A 23,248-nucleotide genomic window follows, 5' to 3' on the forward strand; every position below is an offset into this window, starting at 1 on the left:
TAAAATTGTCTTCAAATTCAGAACAGTTTAATATAAAGGGACCATTAACTGTGTCATCATTATTAACTTTTGTTCAAAAACATTAAAACATGATGTGTAATATTTGCAAAAATTAATTTGGCAGTATCAATTATAAAGTTTGAATTCAGATTCACAGTCTTGGTTTTCAGTGTCTGAATTGGAATGCGTATTCTTAATGGTTCCATTTTAATAGTTTTCTATGCTGTATTTTAAAAGTTACTCTGCTGAATTCAAGAGAATTGAGAGGTGTCTAACCCAATACTGCTTCAGGGATTAGGTAGAAATCGTGAGTTACTGTTGACAGCAAGACTTATTGCTGGACTATTGTTTTTGTTTCAGAACTTCAAGTAAATTCCAAATAAAATATAGTAAGAAGCCACTTTCAATTGTTTAATCCCAAACATGAGTGGAGAGTTCTCAAATCCATTAATAAAACCAAAAATCTGGTGGCCAGAGTATGTTTTCAGTGGCAAATGAATGGCACCAGCTGTTCATTACATTTTATACCAGCCCAAGACTTCCTATGGGATTGTGTATTGGAGCTTACTGTGAATTAGAGAGCCATTTCGGCACAGTGCCCTCTATACTGGATATGGGACGTATGAACAGGGCAAGCAACTGCGTATTTCCTTAAACAATCAGATTGAAGAATCGTTAATGAGCAGCGCAGAATCAGAACCAGGAAGTGTCAGTTTACGATATTTAATTCAGTGCCAAATCATGTACATAAAGCATAATAAAGAGATGCAAATGTGGGATAAGACAGAGGTAAAACAAAGAAAATGTTTTTAAAAATTAATTTAAATCACCAGCAATAATGCAGATCTGAAGAAATGAGACTCCACACCTAAAATGTAAATTTTAATGCCAGAGCAGATGTTTGGCAGTAGTTAAGACTTATCATGCCATTAGAAAAAATTACTTACCTTGGAATGGGCAAGCCCTACTTTTTTTTCTGGATTGTTTAGTGGGTATTTATCACGTAAGTACAGCAACTTCACACTGTTCCATATATTTTAATGCAGAGCCTCTTGGCAAGTATAATGCAGCTTTTGGAGAAGCAGGAGAACTGAGACAACAGTGTCCTGATTTTCCTTGTTAAACTGCGCATGCACATTTGCTGGAAGTTGCTGTCCAATTTACACTTTAATAATGGTGAGTGCAGTTAACCGCCCATTACTTCTACAACAGAATCTGACCCAATTGTCAGGCGATGACTTGGGTCGTGGACCTTCCTTGGGCAGAAGTGAGAGGGAAAGAGAAATTATCCAGTGTTTTATTTTGACAACCAATATTGTCTCCACCCGCTGAAGAAACTCCATGCTCTTTAAAGCAGTGGCACCACTCAGTGCAACCCTACCCCAACAAACTGAAGAATGTTTTTCTTATGCAGTCTATGCTCCTGACACATTGTTTTTCTTTCCAATCCAATGACTTTGAAGTTGCTGACTCTTTGGCTTTTCAAGGCAGTTGAACAGTTACAGATGTCAAGTAAAGACAAATGATGAAAAGGTTTCAATAGATAACAGCTATTCATTAACATTCTGATTGGCTGATGACTGGAACTAAATGAACAATAAGATGGCTAGAAAAAATGATCACTAAACTTTTTAAAAGTTAAGATTTTTTTGGAGGCAGAGGAGCAGAAAGGAGGATCCATGAGACATGAAGGCCGTGAGGCAGCCAGATTTTGTTAAAGCTGTAAGGGCTATCAGTGGGACAAGGAGCCTGGAAATGCTAGTTAGAAAACAACTCAAGAAAAGCCACTGTTGTGGGCAATTGTGCCAAATTTGTTATTTTATATCATGAGAAAATAAGTTATACTAATTGAATAAAGTAAATCTGATCATAACTGTTGCTCCGTATGCTTAGCTTACTGTGAATTAAAATAGCTTATTAATTTGTATCAGGCATTGTATTGTATTGAGGACATTGAAAAACGTTAATATCCAGTACTATTCACAAGCAGGGTATTATGGTCACGCCCAGGTTACTCTACTATACAAGTGTAGGACATTGTGAATCAACGTTCTTTAAAATTCACTCAGACCCTTTATGAGAATTACCGACACAACTGAACCCAATAAGATATCTACAGCACACCCAAATTTATAATAGCAAGTAAGAGCTTTCCTGTGAATACTTGGGTGTGATTATAAGCCAGTGCAGCATAGAAGTGCCTGTGAAGAATTTTGTTCCAGAATGGGTCTTTAGTAGTAGTTGTTTCATCAGGAAGCATTGTGACAAAATAAGGGGAGTACCAGTGCACATCAAATACACAGGTGAAGTAAACTGAAGTATTTTTCATACTGAACCAATTTTCTTTATATTTACAGGTGTATCCCTTGGTGTTCAAGTGACCATTTCAGAATATAAAAAGATAGCTATGTTGTTCCAGCCTGTTGTTCTACATTGTCAGTACTCCACCACGTCTGTCCAACAACCTGTGGTGCAGTGGCGCTTTAAGTCGTACTGCAAGGACCGTACTAGAGATGCCTTCAGCATCCACAGCACAGCTGCACATGTCATCAGCCAGAAAGAACAGAGTCCCACATGGGACCCATATCTAGACTGTGCGGACAACAGTCGAACCGTACGAGTTGTAGCTTCCCGTCAGGGTTCTGCAGTCACCTTAGGAGAGTATTACAAAGGACGGGAAATCACCATCATCAACAGTAAGGATTTTTATTTCCAACAATGTGTTAATGATTTCTATAAGATAGTAAATGAATTGGATTTTAGAATCACAATTTTTTGTTGTGTAATTATTTTCATAAGATGTTTAAATAACAAGTTAACTTAATACATAACAGAAAGTGTTGGAAATACTCAGCAGGTCAGGCAGCGTCTGTGGAGAGAGAAGCAAAGGAGAGAAGGAGTTTTAGGTCAGTGACCTTTCATCAGAACTGGCAAAGGTTAGAAAAGAATTAGGTTCTAAGCAAGTGGTGCGGGGGGTGGGGGGTGGGGGGGAGGGGGGGTTGGTAGGGAAGAGAACAAAAAGGAAGGTAAGTGATAGGGCAGGAGAGATTAAATAACAAAGCTGTCATGGGACAAAGAGCGTGTTAATTCTTGTGGTGAAAGATGAAGCATTGTCCAGAGAGAGTGTTAATGGCAGAATAATGGGCAGCTCTGCCCACATGAAAAACAGGCATAATAATAAAAGCAAAATACTGCGGATGCTGGAAATCTGAAATAAAAACAAGAAATGCTGGAATCACTCAGCAGGTCTGGCAGCATCTGTGGAAAGAGAAGCAGAGTTAACGTTTCGGGTCAGTGACCCTTCATCGGAACTGGGGCACATGGTTCAAAAATAAAATAAAATAATAAAATATTTTTTAAAAGGCCAGTCATGCTCTGAAATTGTTGAACTCAAGGTTGAGTCCATGAGGCTGTAGAGTGCCTAATCGAAAGATCAGGTGCTGCTCCTCGAGCTTACGTTGATGTTCACTGGAACACTGCAGCAGGCCAAGGACAGAAATGTGGGCAAATAAAATCTGGGAGCAGAAATTTTGACAGTGAAATTTGTCTTGAGCAGTAGCATAGAATGGGCATTAGCAAATCAGCAGCCTGTTTTACACTCCACCTGGTTTGTGCCACTGTCCCAAACGGATTGCATCCCTTGTTGAGTTAATCATTTTTTATGGTGAATATCATATGTGAAATTTTAAAAAGATGATCCTGCTCATCAATCTGTTGAGAATTGCAAATTACAGTAGATACAGTTGTCTGTCACCATCTGTGACATTATTAAATTGGCTGCTCAATCTGCAATAATCTTGTCTCATCAACAAGTAAGAAATGCAGATGGTAAAATGTCATTAATGAGAACACGCTGCATGTTTGTCGGCTGAAGGTTGGCCTCTGATATTGTCCAGGTCAATTACCTACCACTTACTGTTGGGTCTCTTACAGATGCAGATCTCCAGATTGGGAGGTTACACTGGGGAGACAGTGGGGCTTATTACTGTTCTGTTATCACACCAGATGACATTGTGGGCAACAGCGAACAAAGAATGGAACTTCTTGTGTTGGGTGAGTATAAATAATAAGTATGTTTAAGCAGGTACATGCAAACATGATCACAGCCGAATATAAATAGCAACTGTTAACTGGATTAATCCTTGAGGATTTATGCCTATATATGCACACACAATAGATATGCATCTATTGCATAAACTTGTTAAGTAGTAAGAGTTAAGCAGCCCAGACAAGTGGGATGATGTAGACTGTGAAAACAGTTCTTTGGGAAGGAGTTATTTGTAAAAATGGTCTAAATACTAAATTACTAAGGACAAGTGTACCTTACATTATATTTTTTTATTTATTTTTTATTTAGAGATACAGCACTGAAACAGGCCCTTCGGCCCACCGAGTCTGTGCCGACCAAGAACCATTTATACTAACCCTACAGTAATCCCATATTCCCTACCACATCCCCACCATTCTCCTACCACCTACCTACACTAGGGGCAATTTACAATGGCCAATTTACCTATCAACCTGCAAGTCTTTGGCTGTGGGAGGAAACCGGAGCACCCGGCGAAAACCCATGCAGTCACAGGGAGAACTTGCAAACTCCGCACAGGCAGTACCCAGAATTGAACCCAGGTCCCTGGAGCTGTGAGGCTGCGGTGCTAATGCGATATAATTTTTAATGTTTGTACTCCCAATAAGTTCTGTTTTATGCTAACTTTGTCATGTTATCAATGTTCAATTTTTGCACCATTTGTAACTTTCCAAATTGGATAGTAAAGCTATTGAGTTACAGTGCACATGTTTAACATGGTTTCCCTTCTCTAGTTATGTGCACAAATTACCAATTTTCCCTACTTCAGTCAGAATTAAGTGGAAGTCTGGATTTCAATTGATTATCATAAATAATGTACAAGAATGTTACCATATATGTAATAATGTACAGAGAATGATTCTGGCAAATGTGTTTAATCTTTAAATATTGTAAAATAATTTTAAAAATATATATTTTAGGAGGCTTAACCACTAAAACTATGAGCCTTGGCACCGTGCAAAGCATGACAGCTGATGTTCAAACGTTTCATTTAAATGTCATTGACAAGCCACTGTGCACCATGCTTTTTGAGCTCAGACGCAATGGTGTCTTGACACTGACTGAGCTGTACAAAGAAGATATTGGACTTGCTGACATATGGCATTTACATTTGTCTGACTGCAGTGCAATAATTATGAATAGAGTTGTGATACACTAATTTGATCAAAGAAACATTTTGATATATCAGTTTAGTATTTATTTTAAAAAAATCAGATGTAAATCAGAATTCTGCTTATGTGATTACTTACCATTACTGTAGAAATTGAAAGGCAAAATATTAGCTTAATAATTAAGACAGACATTTAACAGGTATAATTAATGGAAAAAACTATAAATTGTGTTTTAAATGTGCATCATCATCAAATTAATAGGACCTCAACACAAGTGTTCATTTGGTAGATGAAATAGTGAAGGGAACAATGTTACATGAGTCTGACTCTGGAGGCTGTTACTAACTGAAATTCTTAGCTAGTGGTGTAGAAATATATTATCCCAGATTTTGTGTTCAGCGACGAAGTGATGGTGCTCACCACTGACCTCTCAGAAAACGGCCCACAAGGATTTAACTGGCTCCGAGGTGCCAATTTCCTCTTTAACAATTTCATTCTAGAGACATCTATAGGGTATCTCTGGTGTTTAGAAACAGTGGAGTCATCAAGCAGACTGAGCAGCCGGTCAGATTGAAGCAGCCTCACAGACAGCAAACCAGGAAGTAAAAAGCATAGATTATCATTTGCTTTTTAATCATTTTATAAGGGAGTGAAATAAAGATTGGGACATACACATAAATGTAGGTTATCCAATCGTCTGAAAACACCCAGAAGAGAAGATACAGCTGTCATTCAGCGCCAGATGAAAAATAAGTTCTCAGGTATTGTTTAAAAATTGAGACTAACTGGCCTGTGGATATCCAATCCATTCTGGATACAGATGACAGTGAATAAAGATTTACTTAAACTGTGAGTTTTGCATTTTTAAAGCATCCCATGCAGTTCTATAGGGATTTGAATTCACAATGAAAATCAAAGATTTCCATTCGTCTGAACTCATGGAAAACACCAATTCCAGATCATTCATTTCTATGTTATTAAGGGGGCTTTTGTAAATTTTTTGTTGCATGTTGACAGCATTTTGACAGCATTCCTTTACAAATATTTACAAAGAGACTCACTTTATTTTTATCTCACATAGCCAGTAGAAACATCTGATTGAATGAATATCAAAAGTGCTTTTCTGAATCGTAAAATGCTGGTTAAAATTGCAAATCGTTTGTTATTGCTTGAATCCTAACACCAAATCATTTCAAGTTTATTTGCAAATGAAACGTCCTATTTTATGTTAAAAACACATCCATTTATTATAATGTTTCGAGCTTAAAGCAGTTAAGTTACTTACACTTGAAGCTAATAAATGAGAAGGTGTACTTATTAGAGGTGTGATTAACCATTTCTAGCTTTGGGATAAGTACGAACCAAAGGGAAAAGTTCTTGACTTTACTAATTTAAATGAACAAGTCGATGTGTGTGATATGTTATATATGTATAAAATGAAGAAAGTATAAAATGCAACAGAAGACTGGTTCATGTTTAGTTCTGCACAGGCCATTCCTACCTGACCACAAATGAATTAATCAATGCCTTCAAAAGGTAAGGAGGAAAATCAACCATTTTTACTTTTTAAGGTCATTAAAGTGCAACTGTGCAGAATTATACACCTGTGGAGATGAGCAAAAAGTGAATATTTTATTCCAGATTATATTCCAGAGTTAGTATGGAAGATTTCCTGGATCTGCTCCCAAATACAATGGATCAACAAAAACATACATTTATATAAAGCCCTTAATGTAGCAAAATGTCTCAAGATGCTTCACAGAGATGTAATGAGACAAAAATGGACGCTGACCCAAAGAAGATGACATGAGGAGGGTGACCAAAACTGGGTCAAAAAATATCTGCCACTGCCTCTGCCTACCAGAAGTCTCCTCTGTCCTTAAAATCACAAGGGAGGATTATCATGGATCTGAGTTCAACGAATATTTTGAAAATTAGGTATATTGAAATGCAAGCCAGGAAAGGAAGAAAGCACAATATATAATAAATAAGAAGTGTGTTTATAGATGGTGGGCACATACTGAGACAGATTTCCCATGGCATTTCTCATAGTAAATTGGGTGATGTGTTGTTTTATAAGGGCAGGGCTGTTCTACCATGTATGGCACAAAATGTAATTTGTTAATGTGAAGCTGTGTCCCTTTAAGGCCACAAATGCTAATTGTTAAGAAGCTCAGGCCATTAAGAATTCAGTTTAGTTTAGTTTAGTGATACAGCACTGAAACAGGCCCTTCGGCCCACCGAGTCTGTGCCGACCATCAACCACCCATTTATACTAATCCTACACTAATCCCATATTCCTACCACATCCCCACCTGTCCCTATATTTCCCTACCACCTACCTATACTAGGGGCAATTTATAATGGCCAATTTACCTACCAACCTGCAAGTCTTTTGGCTTGTGGGAGGAAACCGGAGCATCCGCAGACACAGGGAGAACTTGCAAACTCCACACAAGCAGTACCTGGGTCGCTGGAGCGGTGAGGCTGCGGTGCTAACCACTGCGCCACTGTGCCGTCCAGTTAGGGCATTTTGTAGATTGGAATATGCTCACTTGTTTCAAGTGCATTTTAGAGGCAGAGCTCTGGCCCAGATGCTGTTTGACCCAGGCTTTAGTCATGTTCATAATGTTGTCATCTTTGGCTCCAGCATCCATTTTTGTCTAATGACACCCCATGCAAAGTATCTTAGGACATTTCAAGATCGCTTTGCATCAGAATGTGACACCTGGGGCTGAATTTTCAGGTCTTGCCAAAGGCTGGCAGGAGTCTAAAAATACTAGCACCGGCTGGCATGCATGTTTCCTGACACCATTCACCAGACGTGGAGAGGATGGCCCCCAAGCTCCTGCCTGATCCATTATGAAGGGCAATTAAGATTGTTAAAGAGCTCATTGAGAACTCGTTAAGGGGCATGTTTATGATTTTCATGGGGGTGCATGGGCTGCATACACTGTCTGGGACAGATCAGCTGAATAGAAATGGACACACAGTGGTGAGCCAGTCATGGCTGCCTGGGGAATTAGGAGTGCCATGAAAGGGTGAACAGTATAGAGAGGGGGACTTGGCCAATGGGAGACAGGTGCCATCAGTTCATTACAGGTGGTGGGAGAGAGTGGGCAGTAAGCACTTGGACAGTGCAGTGGGTCGTCACCCTCCTGGTATCATGGGCCATAGGAGGAAGGGGAGAGGCTGCCAAACACAGTTGGAGTTCATATGAGCACAAGGAAGATAGTAGCTGCTAATGGGGGCACAACTTTCAGATTTTGAGCCCAATGGTGATGGGGAACAACACACTGCAGGAAGGGCAGAACCCTGGTTATCAGAGGGCAAAAGAGAGGAACGAGCTGCAGAAAGGACATGGGCCAGACCATCAGCACAGGAATCTACCGCTGAAGAAGGAACTACCCGAAGATGACAGAGAACCAGTGCCACAGAGGACTGCGACTCTCCATGCAGATGGTCACAGACATCTGTGCCCTCATCACGGAAGATCTCGCACCTCACAGCACTGGTCGCTTTGCCCTGTCAGTGGTCGTCAGTCACTGTGGCCTTAAATCTCTTCACTTCTGGCTCTTTCCAAGGATCAGCTGCGGACCTTGTTGGCAATTTGCAAACAGCTGTACGCCACTGCATCTCACAAGTCACTGATGCCCTATTTGCCAGAGCTGGATAATACATTCAATTCACGACAGATGTGGCTTTGCAGGCACACAGGACATTGGGTTTCGCCGTCATCTCTGGATTCCCCCAGTGGACATGGCATCAGCAGCTGCACCCCTTTGGCCATCACGGCATCAAATGACTGCCCACTCAGATTCATCACCAGAAAGGGCATCCATTCCCTCAATGTTCAACTGCTCTGTGACTACAAGAGCTTCCTCCATTTGTGCGCTTGCTTTCTTGCCAGCTGCCATGACTCCTTCATCCTCTGGCAGTCTAAGCTGCCACAGCTCTTCAATCCAAACTCTGAATGGATTCTAAGACACAAAGGATATCCTGTGAAGAGATGGCTACTCACCGCTCTACGAGAGCCCCAGATAGAGGCATAGATGCGATGCAAACAAAGCCATCTGCTCACCAGGACCACCATCAGCCATCAGGCTTCTGAAGATGTGATGCACCAGTTGGCTGGCATCCTTAAATATCCTCCTGCAAGGATCTCGCTCATTGTGGTGGCTTGCTGCGCAATTCATAACCTGACCCTCCAGAGAGGTGTGTATGTTGGGGATGGTGAGGCCCTAGAAGGACATAGCTCATCAGAGGAAGAGGAGACGCAGGATGCGGAAGAGAAGAGGCAGAGGTGGAAGATGCAGAACAGCAAAGTACTGTACAGGGAGATCCAAGGGCCTCGGTTCTCGTTGGGAGGCCATCAATGTCGAGGATCATCTGATTCAGGCACGTTTCAATTGAGCCCCTCTGACCCAGGATGAACGACATGGTATGGAACCCACTCTGGGCTTCCATCAAGGACGCAGCCTGGAACATCTAAACTCTCACTGCCAAAGAAGGATGCATGTCTACTCAGAGGTATCATCATTGACAAACCCTTGCTCTCCTTCACCACTTCATATCTCTTTTTTCTTAACTGCCATAAACAAAAGGAGTCTCACACGTCTGCCTTCAAGTATCATTATTTACATTCTGCTCATAAAGGAAAACATATAGTTACAGGAAGAAAACATCCCAGTGATTCATTCAGTGCTCTGTGCGATGCGGTGGCCGCAATGTTCAGCCACTTCTACACCACACAGGAGGGGAGGCAGCTTGCTCACTTGCATCTACCTGCGGCAGAGATGCATGCAGCAGTCGTCCTTATTATGCAGATGCCCCTGGGGGCATCTCCTGAGGCTGCTGCACCTGAAACATTGCGGGAGCAGCATCAATCACTGGGCCCTGCTGCACAGTTGCTCCCTCTGTCAGAGGGGTCAAGGAAGCCAAAGATGATGGCGCCCCGTGAGGGGTGGCACCCTCACCATCCGCAGTGGCTGCATCAACCCTTGGCTCGTGGTCCAGAAGGCTGGAGGGGAGCACCAGCTGGGACGTAACTGGCATCCCCTCCAAACTCTCTGCACCATGAGCTCCACTAACTGGTCAAGCTACATAGTGTGGCCTGCATCCACATCAGTACACAGTTCCTGCATGCACTCCAAGTGCTGCTGCATATGTTTCTTCATGAGATTGGCCACTCTCTCTTAATGGAGGAGGTCACGTGCTTAAAGCCCTGAGCCATGATGGCACACGAGCCGGACGGACTCCTCCATTCTCAGCCCATGATCCCTTACTGCCTCAGGGAGCTCCGACGTTTGAGAGCTGCCTGCTGCTGCTGGTCTAGGTAGAGCCTCCTTTCTGGTGACTCCTGGCCCTGCAACTGTGTCCAGCTGAGCATGGCTGTGTCTGTCCTCCATCCTCTGAGGAGGACTGCACACAGCTGCCTATGCCTCTAGTACCTCCTCCTGTACACAAGTGCTTTGCTCTTCACCTAGTGCCACCTTATCTAACCACCTGCGAGGACTTAGCAAGGTGACTGTATCTGCACTGGTGGACGGTGCACATGTAAAGTGTGACAATGCTTCTTTGGTGCTTTGCTGCTGCTGTTCCTGGCCTGGTAATGGTGAGGGAGATGGTCTCTTTGGCTCAATATCTACACCTGTGGGAGACATAAGAAGAGATCATGAGTGCTAGCCTTGGAGGCCAGAAGCCTCCGCAGCGCTGAGGCTTCCCAATGCAACTCAGTGTTTGGTATGCTGTCAGACGGGGTGGGGTGCAAGGCTCTCCCTTAAATAACACATTGCTCTCTCTAATCACCATCTCCATAATGAGTGTCCATCTTTCCGTGGTCGACTTCCTCATGGTTTGCGATCCTGGCTATTTCTGTTATATTTGTTCCTTGATATGTGAACTACTGTAAGACTGAGAACTACAAGTAATATCCAAAGAAATTGTGTGTTTTTATTATAACTTACCTAGAACACATGTGTACAGTTACTGCATGAGCACATCTAAACACATTCCACTCTGTCGGCTACACCCACAACTCCCTGGTCACGTGTGATGTGACATCTCTTCCTCTGGTGACCTTCACTTACAGCTTCTTAAGGTGGTCCACTCCTAAGGTCATCCCATAACTGCCCCCTTTTTGTTTTAGCAAAGATAAAAACTTATGTACTATAAACAATGATGTTGCACTTCGGACTAGCTATACATGATTAAAACTAAACGTTATTTACAAGTGAGTATGTTTAAGACTCTCTAAAATGTGGAGGAGGTTTGCTTATTCATCCCAATCTTGGTATTGTAAACCTCTTCGCAGAGTTGAGCACATCTCAATGACTCCTCTGAGACTCTGGTGACTCAGAACTCTGGTTGGCATGTTCTTTCTCTGTGCTCGTAGCCTCTCCACATTCATCTTTGTATGTGTCCATGATGCAGCAGGGTTGTCACATGTAGTGTTGTTGTACAGCTCTCTGAGTTGTCATCTGAGAATCACGCCATTGAGTATCTGGACCTCATACAATCTAGGCTGGTCACACATCTGAGCAACCTCTGCAGGAGACCTTGTTTCCGATGCATGATGGAGGACTCTGACCTGTCCTACGCACAATTGAGCTAATTCTGGTCCTGCTTGCCTGTCATATGAAGCCTTCATCTTCCCTTGCTTAGAAAGTTTAGAAAAATTATGACTGGCAACTTCACCAATCAACAGCATTCTCTCTGGTCTCCGGGTACTTGCTGCAATGAACTGAAGCCTGAGGGGAGATTCCCGGTCATATTGCCTCTTCATGTCCAGACACCCAGCCTCTGTGTCATCCTTTACATGGACCAACCCAAGATGCTCGACCTGGATATTTCCAACCATCTTTGGTGCGTTACTGAATTTATGGTATTGTGACAATTGTAAATCTTGATATACTGGAAGTCCTGCAATAGCTGGTCCAGTTGTGTCTACAATATAAAACATATATGGTAGCCATTCAGAGCTCCCATAGCTACTCTGTAAGGTTATCGTTCCAATGCACTTGATTGGAGAACCATTGCAGGCAGTCAGCCTAGCTGTGGTAGGCTGTATCATAGATTTCAATTTTCTTTGAGTACATGTCCTTCAGTACATGGATGGGCAAAATATTTGTACTTGCTCCGGTGTCAGGTTTTACTCTAAGCTTATGCTTGCCACTCTTCTGCAGACATATGATCATGATCATGGCGAATAGCTCAGATTGCATAATAGCATTGGCATGTTGATCTAAACTAACAATGTGAAATGCTTGCCCACTGTTTGCATGAGTGCAGTCTTCATCCGTGTCCTCCTGACAATTTGTCTCTCTACTGACCTCATATACAAGGTTGGGCTTTTGTTGTGTGTTAGCATACCTTTTGCTGCATTTGCCATCCTGTCTTGCAGTCATCCTCTATGCAAGTGATCTGCCACCATTCCTGTGTGCACTATCTGAGCTCGGCCTTCAGCACTGCCTTGCCCAACGTCCTCGTATGTCACAAGCTTGGCACTGGTCCTGGTATGCAGGACAACTGCGAATTGGGTGAGTCAGGCCACATTTGCCATAGGTTTAGCAGACGTTTGAGCCAGGATTACCATACCAATTGTCGTAGCTGCCCCCAACGCTTGTAACTGTTGACATCCAGTCATGATGGCTTCAAGTTTCCTTCCATCATTGAGCAGTTCATCTATGGTGTGCCCTTTCTTCTTTTCTAGTAGATCTTTTTGAAAGGCCTCTAGTGGGGTAGACGCAATTACTAGCTCTTTAACCCATTACGACAATTCAATATCTGCAAAGTCAGAATAATAAGCTTTGTCTTAGCACCTTGCAACAAACTGGTCAATGGACTCATCTTATCTTTGCCAGTCGATCATAAGCACAAGCCTCTGTACTTGGAAATTGACCTTCACCTTGAGTTGCTGCTCCAGGAATGTCCATAGCTTGCTAGGGTCCTTCTGATCCTCAGCTGATAATCCTGATGTATTGATTCATTGCAAGCTCTCGTTGCCCAGTGCAATCTTAATCTTGATCACTTGTTTCGCTGGTTCACTCATTTCTTGATCCAGGAAACACTAGTTCCATTCACTGTTGTAACAGTTTAAATTCAGAAGCTATGTTTGAGCAGACTCGGAGGGCGGAATTCCAGAGCGGTAAGTATAAAAAACCTACCTTGGAGATTCTCGGAGCAGACCTGGAGGGTGGAGTTCCAGATTGGTAAGTATAAAAAACTTACCTCGGGGATTCTCGGAGCAGACTCGGAGGGCGGAGTTCCACACCGGTAAATATAAAAAACTTACCTACTTACCTCGGGGATTCTCGGAGCAGACTCGGAGGGCGGAGTTCCAGAGCGGTAAGTATAAAAAACTTACCTCGGGGATTCTTGGAGCAGACTCGGAGGGCGGAGTTCCAGAGTTACCTCGGGTGGGAAAATAAAACTGAAAAAGTGATGTCACAGGAAAGCTGTGACCTGATTGGCTGGTAGGGAATCTGTACCGAATTTGAAAATAAAACTGCCAAAAATTGATTAAAACACTAATTAACTAATTAATAAGTAGAGTAACTAAGGGAGGAAGAGGGAGGAGATTACTGTATTTAGTTAGCATTTAGTATTTATTGTAGAAATCTAATTTAGTAAGGATTTAATAAGTATTTATTTATTTTATATTAATTAACTAAATCGTGCGAGAAATGACAGTTAGAGGGTGAAGTGCTTCACCTATGAGATGTGGGAGGTCCGTGACACTTCCAGCGTTCCGGACGACTACATCTGCAGGAAGTGTACCCAGTTGCAGCTCCTCACAGACCGCATGGATCGGTTGGAGCGGCAGCTGGATGCACTTAAGAGCATGCAGGTGGTGGAAAGCGTCATAGACAGGAGTTTTAGAGAAGTGGTTACACCAAAGGTGCAGGCAGATAGATGGGTGACCGCTAGAAGCGGCAGGCAGTCAGTGCAGGAATCCCCTGTGGCTATCCCCCTCTCTAACAAGTATACTGTTTTGGATACTGTTGTGGGGGATGGCCCATCAGGGGAAAACAACAGCAGCAGCCAGAGCAGTGGCACCATTGCTGGCACTGTTGTTCAGCAGGGAGGGACAAAGCGCAGAAGAGCAATAGTTATAGAGGACTCTATAGTCAGGGGCATAGATAGGCGCTTCTGTGGACGTGAAAGAGACTCCAGGATGGTATGTTGCCTCCCTGGTGCCAGGGTCAAGGATGTCTCTGAACGGACAGGGGGCATTCTGAAGGGGGAGGGTGAACAGCCAGAGGTTGTGGTGCACATTGGTACCAATGACATAGGCAGGAAGAGTGATGAGGTCCTGCAGGGGGAGTTTAGCGAGTTAGGTAGAAAGTTAAAAAACAGGACTTCTAGGGTTGTAATCTCTGGCTTACTCCCTGTGCCATGTGCCAGTGAGGCTAGAAATAGGAAGATAGTGCAGCTAAACACGTGGCTGAGCAGCTGGTGTAGAAGGGAGGGTTTCAGATATCTGGACCATTGGGCTCTCTTCAGGGACAGATGGGACCTGTACAAGAAGGACGGGTTGCATCTAAACTGGAAGGGCACTAATATCCTGGCTGCAGGGTTTGCTAGCGTCACTCAGGAGGGTTTAAACTAGTGTGGCAGGGGTTGGGAACCAGAGCAGTAGGACACCTAATGAAATAAATGAGGAGGTCCTAGTAAATAAGGCCAGTAGGACTAAGAGGAAGAGCAGGCAGGGAGATGTTGCTGAGCATAGTGGACTGGTGGCCTGAAGTGCATTTGTTTCAATGCAAGAAGTATAACAGGTAAGGCAGATGAACTTAGAGCTTGGATTAGGACTTGGAAATATGATGTTGTTGCTATTACAGAGACATGGTTGAGGGAAGGGCAGGATTGACAGCTAAGTGTTCCAGGCTTTAGAAGCTTCAGGCGGGATAGAGGGGGATGTAAAAGGGGTGGGGGAGTTGCATTACTGGTTAAGGAGAATATCATAGCTGTACTGCGGAAGGACACCTCAGAGGGGTCATGCAGCGTGGCAATATGGGTGGAGCTCAGGAATAGGAAGGGTGCAGTCACGATGTTGGGGGTTTACTACAGGCCTCTCAACAGCCAGCGGGAGGTAGAGGAGCAGGTATGTAGACAGATTTTGGAAAGATGTAAAGGTAACAGGGTTGTAGTGGTGGGTGATTTTAACTTCCCCAATATTGACTGGGATTCACTTAGTGCTAGGGGCTTGGATGGGGCAGAATTTGTGAGGAGCATCCAGGAGGGCTTCTTGAAACAGTATGTAGATAGTCCAACTAGGGATGGGGCCATTCTGGACCTGGTATTGGGGAATGAGCCCGGACAGGTGGTCGAGGTTTCAGTGGGGGAGCATTTCGGGAGCAGTGACCATAATTCCATACGTTTTAAGGTACTTGTGGATAAGGATCAGAGTAGTCCTCGGGTGAAGGTGCTAAATTGGGGGAAGGCTAATTATAACAATATTAGGCAGGAACTGAAGAATTTAGATTGGGGGCGGCTGTTTGAGGGTAAATCAACATCTGACATGAGGGAGTCTTTCAAACGTCATTTGGTTAGAAACCAGGACCAGCATATTCCTGTGAGGAAGAAAGACAAGTTTGGCAAGTTTCGGGAAGCTTGGATAACACGGGATATTGTGAGCCTAATCAAAAAGAAAAAGGAAGCATTTGTAAGGACTGGAAGGCTAAGAACAGATGAAGCACTTGAGGAATATAAAGACAGTAGGAAGGAACTTAAGCAAAGAGTCAGGAGTGCTAAAAGGGGTCATGAAAAGCCATTGGCAAACAGGATTAAGGAAAATCCCAAGGCTTTTTATACATATATAAAGAGCAAGAGGGTAACCAGGGAAAGGGTTGGCCCACTCAAGGACAGAGATGGGAATCTATGTGTGGAGCCAGAGGAATTGGGCGAGGTGCTAAATGAGTACTTTGCATCAGTATTCACCAAAGAGAAGGACTTGGTGGATGATGAGCCTAGGGAAGGGAGTGCAGATAGTCTCAGTCATCTCATTATCAAAAAGGAGGAGGTGTTGGGTGTCTTGCAAAGTATTAAGGTAGATAAGTCCCCAGGGCCTGATGGGATCTACCCTAGAATACTGAGGGAGGCAAGGGAAGAAATTGCTGGGGCCTTGACAGAAATCTTTGCATCCTCATTGGCTACAGGTGAGGTCCCAGAGGACTAGAGAATAGCCAATGTTGTTCCTTTGTTTAAGAAGGGTGGCAAGGATAATCCAGGAAATTATAGGCCGGTGAGCCTTACGTCAGTGGTAGGGAAACTATTAGAGAGGATTCTTCGGGACAGGATTTACTTCCATTTGGAAACAAACAAACTTATTAGCGAGGGACAGCGTGGTTTTGTGAAGGGGAGGTCGTGTCTTACTAATTTGATTGAGTTTTTAGAGGAAGTGACGAAGATGATTGATGAAGGAAGGGCAGTGGATGTTATCTATATGGACTTCAGTAAAGCCTTTGACAAGGTCCCACATGGCTGACTGGTACAAAAGGTCAAGTCACACGGGATCAGAGGTGAGCTGTCAAGATGGATACATAACTGGCTTGGTCATAGAAGACAGAGGGTATCAGTGATCAAAACAAGAAATGCTGGAATCACTCAGCAGGTCTGGCAGCATCTGTGGAAAGAGAAGCAGAGTTAACGTTTCGGGTCAGTGACCCTTCTTCAGAAGGTATCAGTGGATGGGTGTTTTTCTGAATGGAGGGATGTGACTAGTGGTGTTCCGCAGGGATCAGTGCTGGGACCTTTGCTGTTTGTAGTATATATAAATGATTTGGAGGAAAATGTAGCTGGTCTCATTAGTAAGCTTGCGGATGACACAAAGGTTGGTGGAGTTGCGGATAATGATGAGGATTGTCAGAGGATACAGCAGGATAGAGATCAGTTGGAGACTTGGGCAGAGAAATGGCAGATGGAGTTTAATCCGGACAAATGTGAGGTAATGCATTTTGGAAGATCTAATACAGGTGGGAAGTATACAGTAAATGGCAGAACCCTTAGGAGTATTGACAGGCAGAGAGATCTGGGCGTACAGGTCCACAGGTCACTGAAAGTGGCAACGCAGGTGGATAAGATAGTCAAGAAGGCATACGGCATGCTTGCCTTCATCGGTCGGGGCATAGAGTATAAAAATTGGCAAGTCATGTTGCAGCTGTACAGAACCTTAGTTAGGCCACACTTAGAATATTGCGTGCAATTCTGGTCGCCACACTACCAGAAGGACGTGGAGGCTTTGGAGAGGGTATAGAGGAGGTTTACCAGGATGTTCCGAAGAAGGGTCACTGACCCGAAACGTTAACTCTGCTTCTCTTTCCACAGATGCTGCCAGACCTGCTGAGTGAATCCAGCATTTCTTGTTTTTGTTACCAGGATGTTGCCTGGTCTGGAGGGCATTGGCTATGAGGAGAGGTTGGAAAAACTCGGATTGTTTTCACTGGAACGACGGAGGTGGAGGGGCGACATGATAGAGGTTTACAAAGTTATGAGCGGCATGGACAGGGTGGATAGTCAGAAGCTTTTTCCCAGGGTGGAAGAGTCAGTTACTAGGGGACATAGGTTTAAGGTGCAAGGGGCAAAGTTTAGAGGGGATGTGCGAGGCAAGTTTTTTACACAGAGGGTAGTGAGTGCCTGGAACTTGCTGCCAGGGGAGGTGGTGGAAGCAGTTACGATAGCGACCTTTAAGAGACATCTTGACAAATATATGAATAGGAAGGGAATAGAGGGATATGGGCCCCGAAAGTGCAGAAGGTGTTAGTTTAGGCAGGCATCAAGATTGGCGCAGGCTTGGAGGGCCAAATGGCCTGTTCCTGTGCTGTACTGTTCTTTGTTTGTTCTTTGTTTGTTTGATGTCTTCCAATCTATAACTGGATATCTGAAAGTCATTGGCTTAATGATCCCGCCTTTTTATAAATATAGGACTTTTTACGTTTTCTTTTGCACAGGCACACTTTTCTTCTTCTTTGGTCAGATTTGTTTGCTGTAGGCCTGCCCTTTAAGAGCGAGACTACATTGTTATTTTAAACAGAGAAAGCATTTCTTTGTTTACATAGCTTTTTTTTGAACAGTGAGCTTGTTTTTCAAACTGAAAATTTTTTCTGCAGCTCGCTGCACCTTGCAGTACTGGCATCTACCACAACCAGGCTTTTCACTGTGCTGTAGACCTCCAGTGGCGCTGTTGAGTTCTTCCCCCTTTTTTCTCGGCTTAGGCCCTGCCCAAGAAGCAAAAAAAAGGGGAAAGCCAGAACAGTAATGGCTTCAACTGTTGACCTTCAAATCTTTTGACCCATTGCCAGATTAGTTGAAAGCTCTGATCTCTTACAAATTGCTGACTATACTCAGAGAATTTCAACACCTCCCAGGATCCTGTTTGTAGCCTAGTTCACTGCACTGTTGTCGGGTCTTCTACCAATTGCTCTCAGGCTGGATGTTCAGCCCCTCCAGGTATGCATTTGTTCTTTCTTAGTGTGTTCTTCAGAAAAAATCAAATGCTTCCATAATGTAATTTTTGGTGGTCTTCTGACTATCCGCTCTGTCCATGCCGCTCATAACTTTGTAAACCTCTATCATGCCACCATATTATATTACTCATTCCTTGAATATGTGAACTGTTGTAAGACTCACAGGACTAAACGTAATATTCAAAGAAAACGTGTTTTTATTATAACAACTCGAAAATAAATATGTGTGCATATTATTGCATGAGCATATCTAAACACATCCCACTCCATCGGCTACACCTACAACTCCCTTATCAGATGTGACTTGACATCACTTCCTCTGGTGACCTTCACTTACAACTTCTTAAGATCATCCCACAGCAATCTCCATTTCTCCCTCTTCCGTTGATGTGATGATATGAATGCAGGGGACACCTCCACCTATTTGGGCCCTCTCGTGTGCATTATGGGCACGATTCTCCTGCAAGGACAAAAAAGAGCAAGATAAAGTGCTGCTGTCCTTTATGGCCAATGCCAACTGTTCTTTTTCATTAAAACCTGCATGTTTCAATGTTGGCAGATCCTCAGAAGCACTATGGTCCTCAGCCATTCGGAAGGATCAGTAAGGACCCTGGCTACACCCTCCTCCCATGTTCAGGAGCAGCATGCATCCTGAGGCCCCTCAGTTAATGTCCGCTGGAGGGTGAATATCCAGAAACCTGGAGTGTTGGGGTTGCACTCAGCTTGCCAGAATACATCATGTCATTGAACCTCTTCTGACATTGGATCCAACTTCTGCTATGTAAGCTATTCCATCCAGGCCTGCTTAGTTTGTGTGGGTGATGTCTTGCTGGGCCCGCACCTGCCAAGAATGAGGTACATTAGTTTTGTCATGAACATTGATTCTAACCTGTTACTGGAGTTCAGAAAGGACTTGTTAAACAGATCAGCTGTGGTTGGAAAAGACATTTACATATTAACAGACAGTGTTTGGAAGGACAAAGCAGCCATTCCCTGACACATTCAACCCACAATGGCTTTTTGATCACCAGAGGTTGAAGGTGGGGGAGCTCGCATTCCAAGGTTGACTGGTAAGATGGCCAAATACACAAACTGACATGATCAAACCAGCTAGTCACATGACTAACCTGTTGGGCAACCTGAGTTTTTTGAATTTGTACAAGTTGGGGAGAAAGCTGTTTGCTCCTGAACTGAGAAGATCTCTCTCCTGTCTGCTCCCATCACTCTTTCTCACAAGCCTCTGAAACCACTGAAGACACATGAATCCCAAGATAGAAAAGTCTCCTACAGTGAACAAGGTTTAAGAAGAATACTGGACCCCAACAAAAAGCAAGATCTACGTACAATCAAGGACTCTACAGTGAGCTCAAAGAACCGTAACAACAATTCTTCAGATATTGCCTCAAACCTTTCCACTTTATTTTTCTTCTCTTTTCTGTCTCTATTTGCATGTGTGTCGTGTATGCATGCTAGCGTGGGGCGTGGTCTGTATCCATAGGTGTTAACAAAATTCGAATTTAAGTTTAATAAATTTCAACTTTTCTTTAAACCTAAGAAAGCCTGTTTGTGCTGGTTTCTTTGCCTTTATAATTGGAAAGCAGTGAACAAGGAGTCACCAAGGGGGTGCTAAAAACATGGTGTGTTTAAAATTAAACCCTGTTACAGTAAGACCAGGTGAAGGCTGAAAGGGTCCCCTAGGCCACTTTCTCACCTGGTTGTAGCCATGGCCTTCTCCTGCCACTCTCAGGGAAGATGACCTCCCTCCTCTCCCTCATGACCTCCAGCAGAACCTTCAGGTCCACATCAGAGAATTGAGGGGCTGCCCTGTCCTGGGTTCTAGGTGTCTGGCTCTCTACAGACATTATGGTATTCAAATCTTCTGTGCTCTTCCAGTCTGAAGTAACAGCAGTGAATGGACAGTAATGGCTGCTGTGGCCTGTTTAAATCGGACAGGCACTTCTGCCTCTGTTCCCATGCCCCCATGGCCACTACTTGCCTGCCAAACCTGTCTCCATGCCAATTAATGGGGTGCCCATGTGAAACTTGGGGCCAGTGACTGACTGACTTTCCACTCGGGGGTGGGTTTGGGATCTGGAAACAGTCCTGGCTTCCGTTTCCTGCCCTCCCCAGCGAAATTCCTGCCCCTGGTGTGTAATCACAGTGCATGATGGGCATATTATTATTAAGTATATTACTAGTTCATATCCCATAGCATTGCTCACAGGAAGTCAGAATACGCTGCATTTTATAAGGAAGTGAACCTTCTGTGAGGTTACTCAAAGAAAATGAATGGTTACTTTGTTTGGAAGCAGGTGCTTGGTCTGTACAAATTTGAGAGGGCAGACAGGGAGCGGGTAATGGGCTGGAAGAGTGAGCAGATTTAAGGAATTGTGGTTAGTTTCTGGAGGAAGGCAGTGAGGATTTGTTGGTCGAGAGTCCAAGGGGCATGGAAGTGATTAGGGAAGAAATACGGAGTTGTTGATGGAGAGTCGAGTGTGTTGGGGCAGTAAGTATCTGGGTAGATTGGGGAAGTGAGTACTTGGAATGGGAGACATGTGATAATAGTTATAGGTTGGTGGCCAGAAATTGAGTATTTGAAAGGACAGTAGCCATGTGTTTTATCGCTGGTTGTGGACTATTTCTGTGACCCAAATATTGGTTTTCCCGATTGTAAAACATGTTTTAAAATTAGTTCAGCATTTTTCTATAAGTCTTCAACCTTGTTTTTAAATCCCTCCATGATCTTGCCTCTGCCTATCTCTGCACCCGCCTCCAGCCTACAACACTTTAAGTTCTCTGCACATCTCTAATTCGGGCCATATGAGCATCCGTGTCATGCAGGCCCCCACCTGCCACGAATGAGGCACACATTATTTCACCACATGAGCATTAAAAACTTTAAATTGCTGCTGGGAAGAAAAGAGGGCCTATCACAAGGAATTGCCAGGGCCCTTGCTGGAAAGACCTTTTTTGCATGCGAGCAGACAGAGTTGGAACAAAGGACCCAGTCCCTGCTTCTCCAATACGCAGAAGACCTGGTCAGACCAGACTGGCTTTTTGAATTTGAACTTGCCACAGAGTGTTTGAAACTCAGAAAGCTCTTTTCTCCTGGACTGAGAACACCTCTCTCCTGTCTGCACCCATCTCTTTCTCACAGAACTGAAAACCATTGAAGACATATGAACCCCAAGACAGAAAAGTCTCATACAGTGAACAAGGTTTAAGAAGAATACTGGGCCACAACGAAAAGCAAGACTACCTACAATCAAGACTACAAGGGAGTTTGAAGCACAGTAGAAACCTCTCTTCTGATATTGCCTCAAACCTCTCCATTTTATTTTTCTTCTCTTTTCTGTCCCTATTTGCATGTGCGCATGCTAGCGTGGGGCATGGCAAGTATCTGTAGTTGTTAGCCGAATTAGAGTTTAAGTTTAAAATTTAATAACATTTCATTTTTCTTCTTTAAACCTCAGAAAGCCTGGTTATGCTCATTTCTTTGCCTTATAATTGGAAAGTGGTGAACAAGGATTTACCAAGGGGGAAGCTCAAAACACAATGTGTTTGAAAATTAAAACCTGTTACAATAAGACCAGGTGAAGACACCTTTCTCACCTGGTCGTAACAATCCCCAATTTTAATCGATACACTATTGGTGGCTGTGCCTTCAGCTGCTAAGGCCCAAAGCTCTAGAATTCCCTTCCTAAACCTCTCCACCTCTCTCTCCTTTTACGATGTTCCTTAAACCTACCCCTTTGTCCAAGCTATTGGTTATCTTTCATGATATCTCTCCTTCTGTGGCTCAGTGTCAAATATTTATTGATAATACTTTTGAGTGTCTTGGGATGTTTTGCTGCATTGATGCAAGTTGTTGTTATTGTTGTTGTTGTTGTTGTTGTAGTAAAAAACCAATTGATGAAAATTATGACAGCAGATTCATTACTGTTATTTCCAGCATTCAAATGCCTGGTTATAAAAGGAATGGACTCCAACTTTTTGAGAGAAAATTTTGAATGAGTCCTGTAACATTTGATTAATTGGCCCAGATTTCACACTCACCACTGACTTTGCAGGAAGCTGTCCACAAAGATGTAGTGATCTGTGTATTATGGATTTTCTGTTTCCAGACATTAATAACAAGAGGCCTGAAAAATGAACACTTTTTTTGTGGTGGCTGTTTTGAAAATAATGCACTGAGGCCCAGCTATAACGCAGTCCATGGGAACTATATCTTGAGACTGCGTTATAGGTGACACTGCGATATAACAAGGTCCTTCCAAAAGTGCCAACCCAGTTGGACTACAGATTAGAACAGTCTCAAACAGATAAATCATCTGATCTGATGTAAACAAGCAGACTCCTGGTAACAAAATGAAGCCAATCAGTTCAAATAAATTAAATGTTATTTCTTCTGGTAACAAAAATGTAAATATACATGTACAATCGGACTATTTAAATCCACAGACAGTCAGTACTCACTTATATGGATTACTTCATCTAAAATCTTCTTTAACTCAGTGGGAAATGATGTTGCAGATGTATCGTCTGCGGACTGCTGTTCCCCTCGTATACTAACTTGACAAATG

The 23,248-nt window shown here is 43.3% G+C and overlaps 1 protein-coding gene across 1 annotated transcript in view; it reads left to right on the forward strand.

Moving 5' to 3' along the window:
* Positions 1 to 23,248, forward strand: part of LOC137374566 (immunoglobulin-like domain-containing receptor 2) — a 151,788-nt gene that overhangs the window by 59,026 nt on the left and 69,514 nt on the right. The window contains exons 2-3 of the mRNA XM_068040857.1: positions 2,358 to 2,696; positions 3,934 to 4,053. Coding sequence (XP_067896958.1) covers positions 2,358 to 2,696; positions 3,934 to 4,053 — 459 coding nt within the window. The remainder of the gene's footprint in view (positions 1 to 2,357; positions 2,697 to 3,933; positions 4,054 to 23,248) is intronic.

This window comes from Heterodontus francisci, chromosome 10 (assembly GCF_036365525.1).
Source record: "Heterodontus francisci isolate sHetFra1 chromosome 10, sHetFra1.hap1, whole genome shotgun sequence".
NCBI lineage: Eukaryota > Metazoa > Chordata > Chondrichthyes > Heterodontiformes > Heterodontidae > Heterodontus > Heterodontus francisci.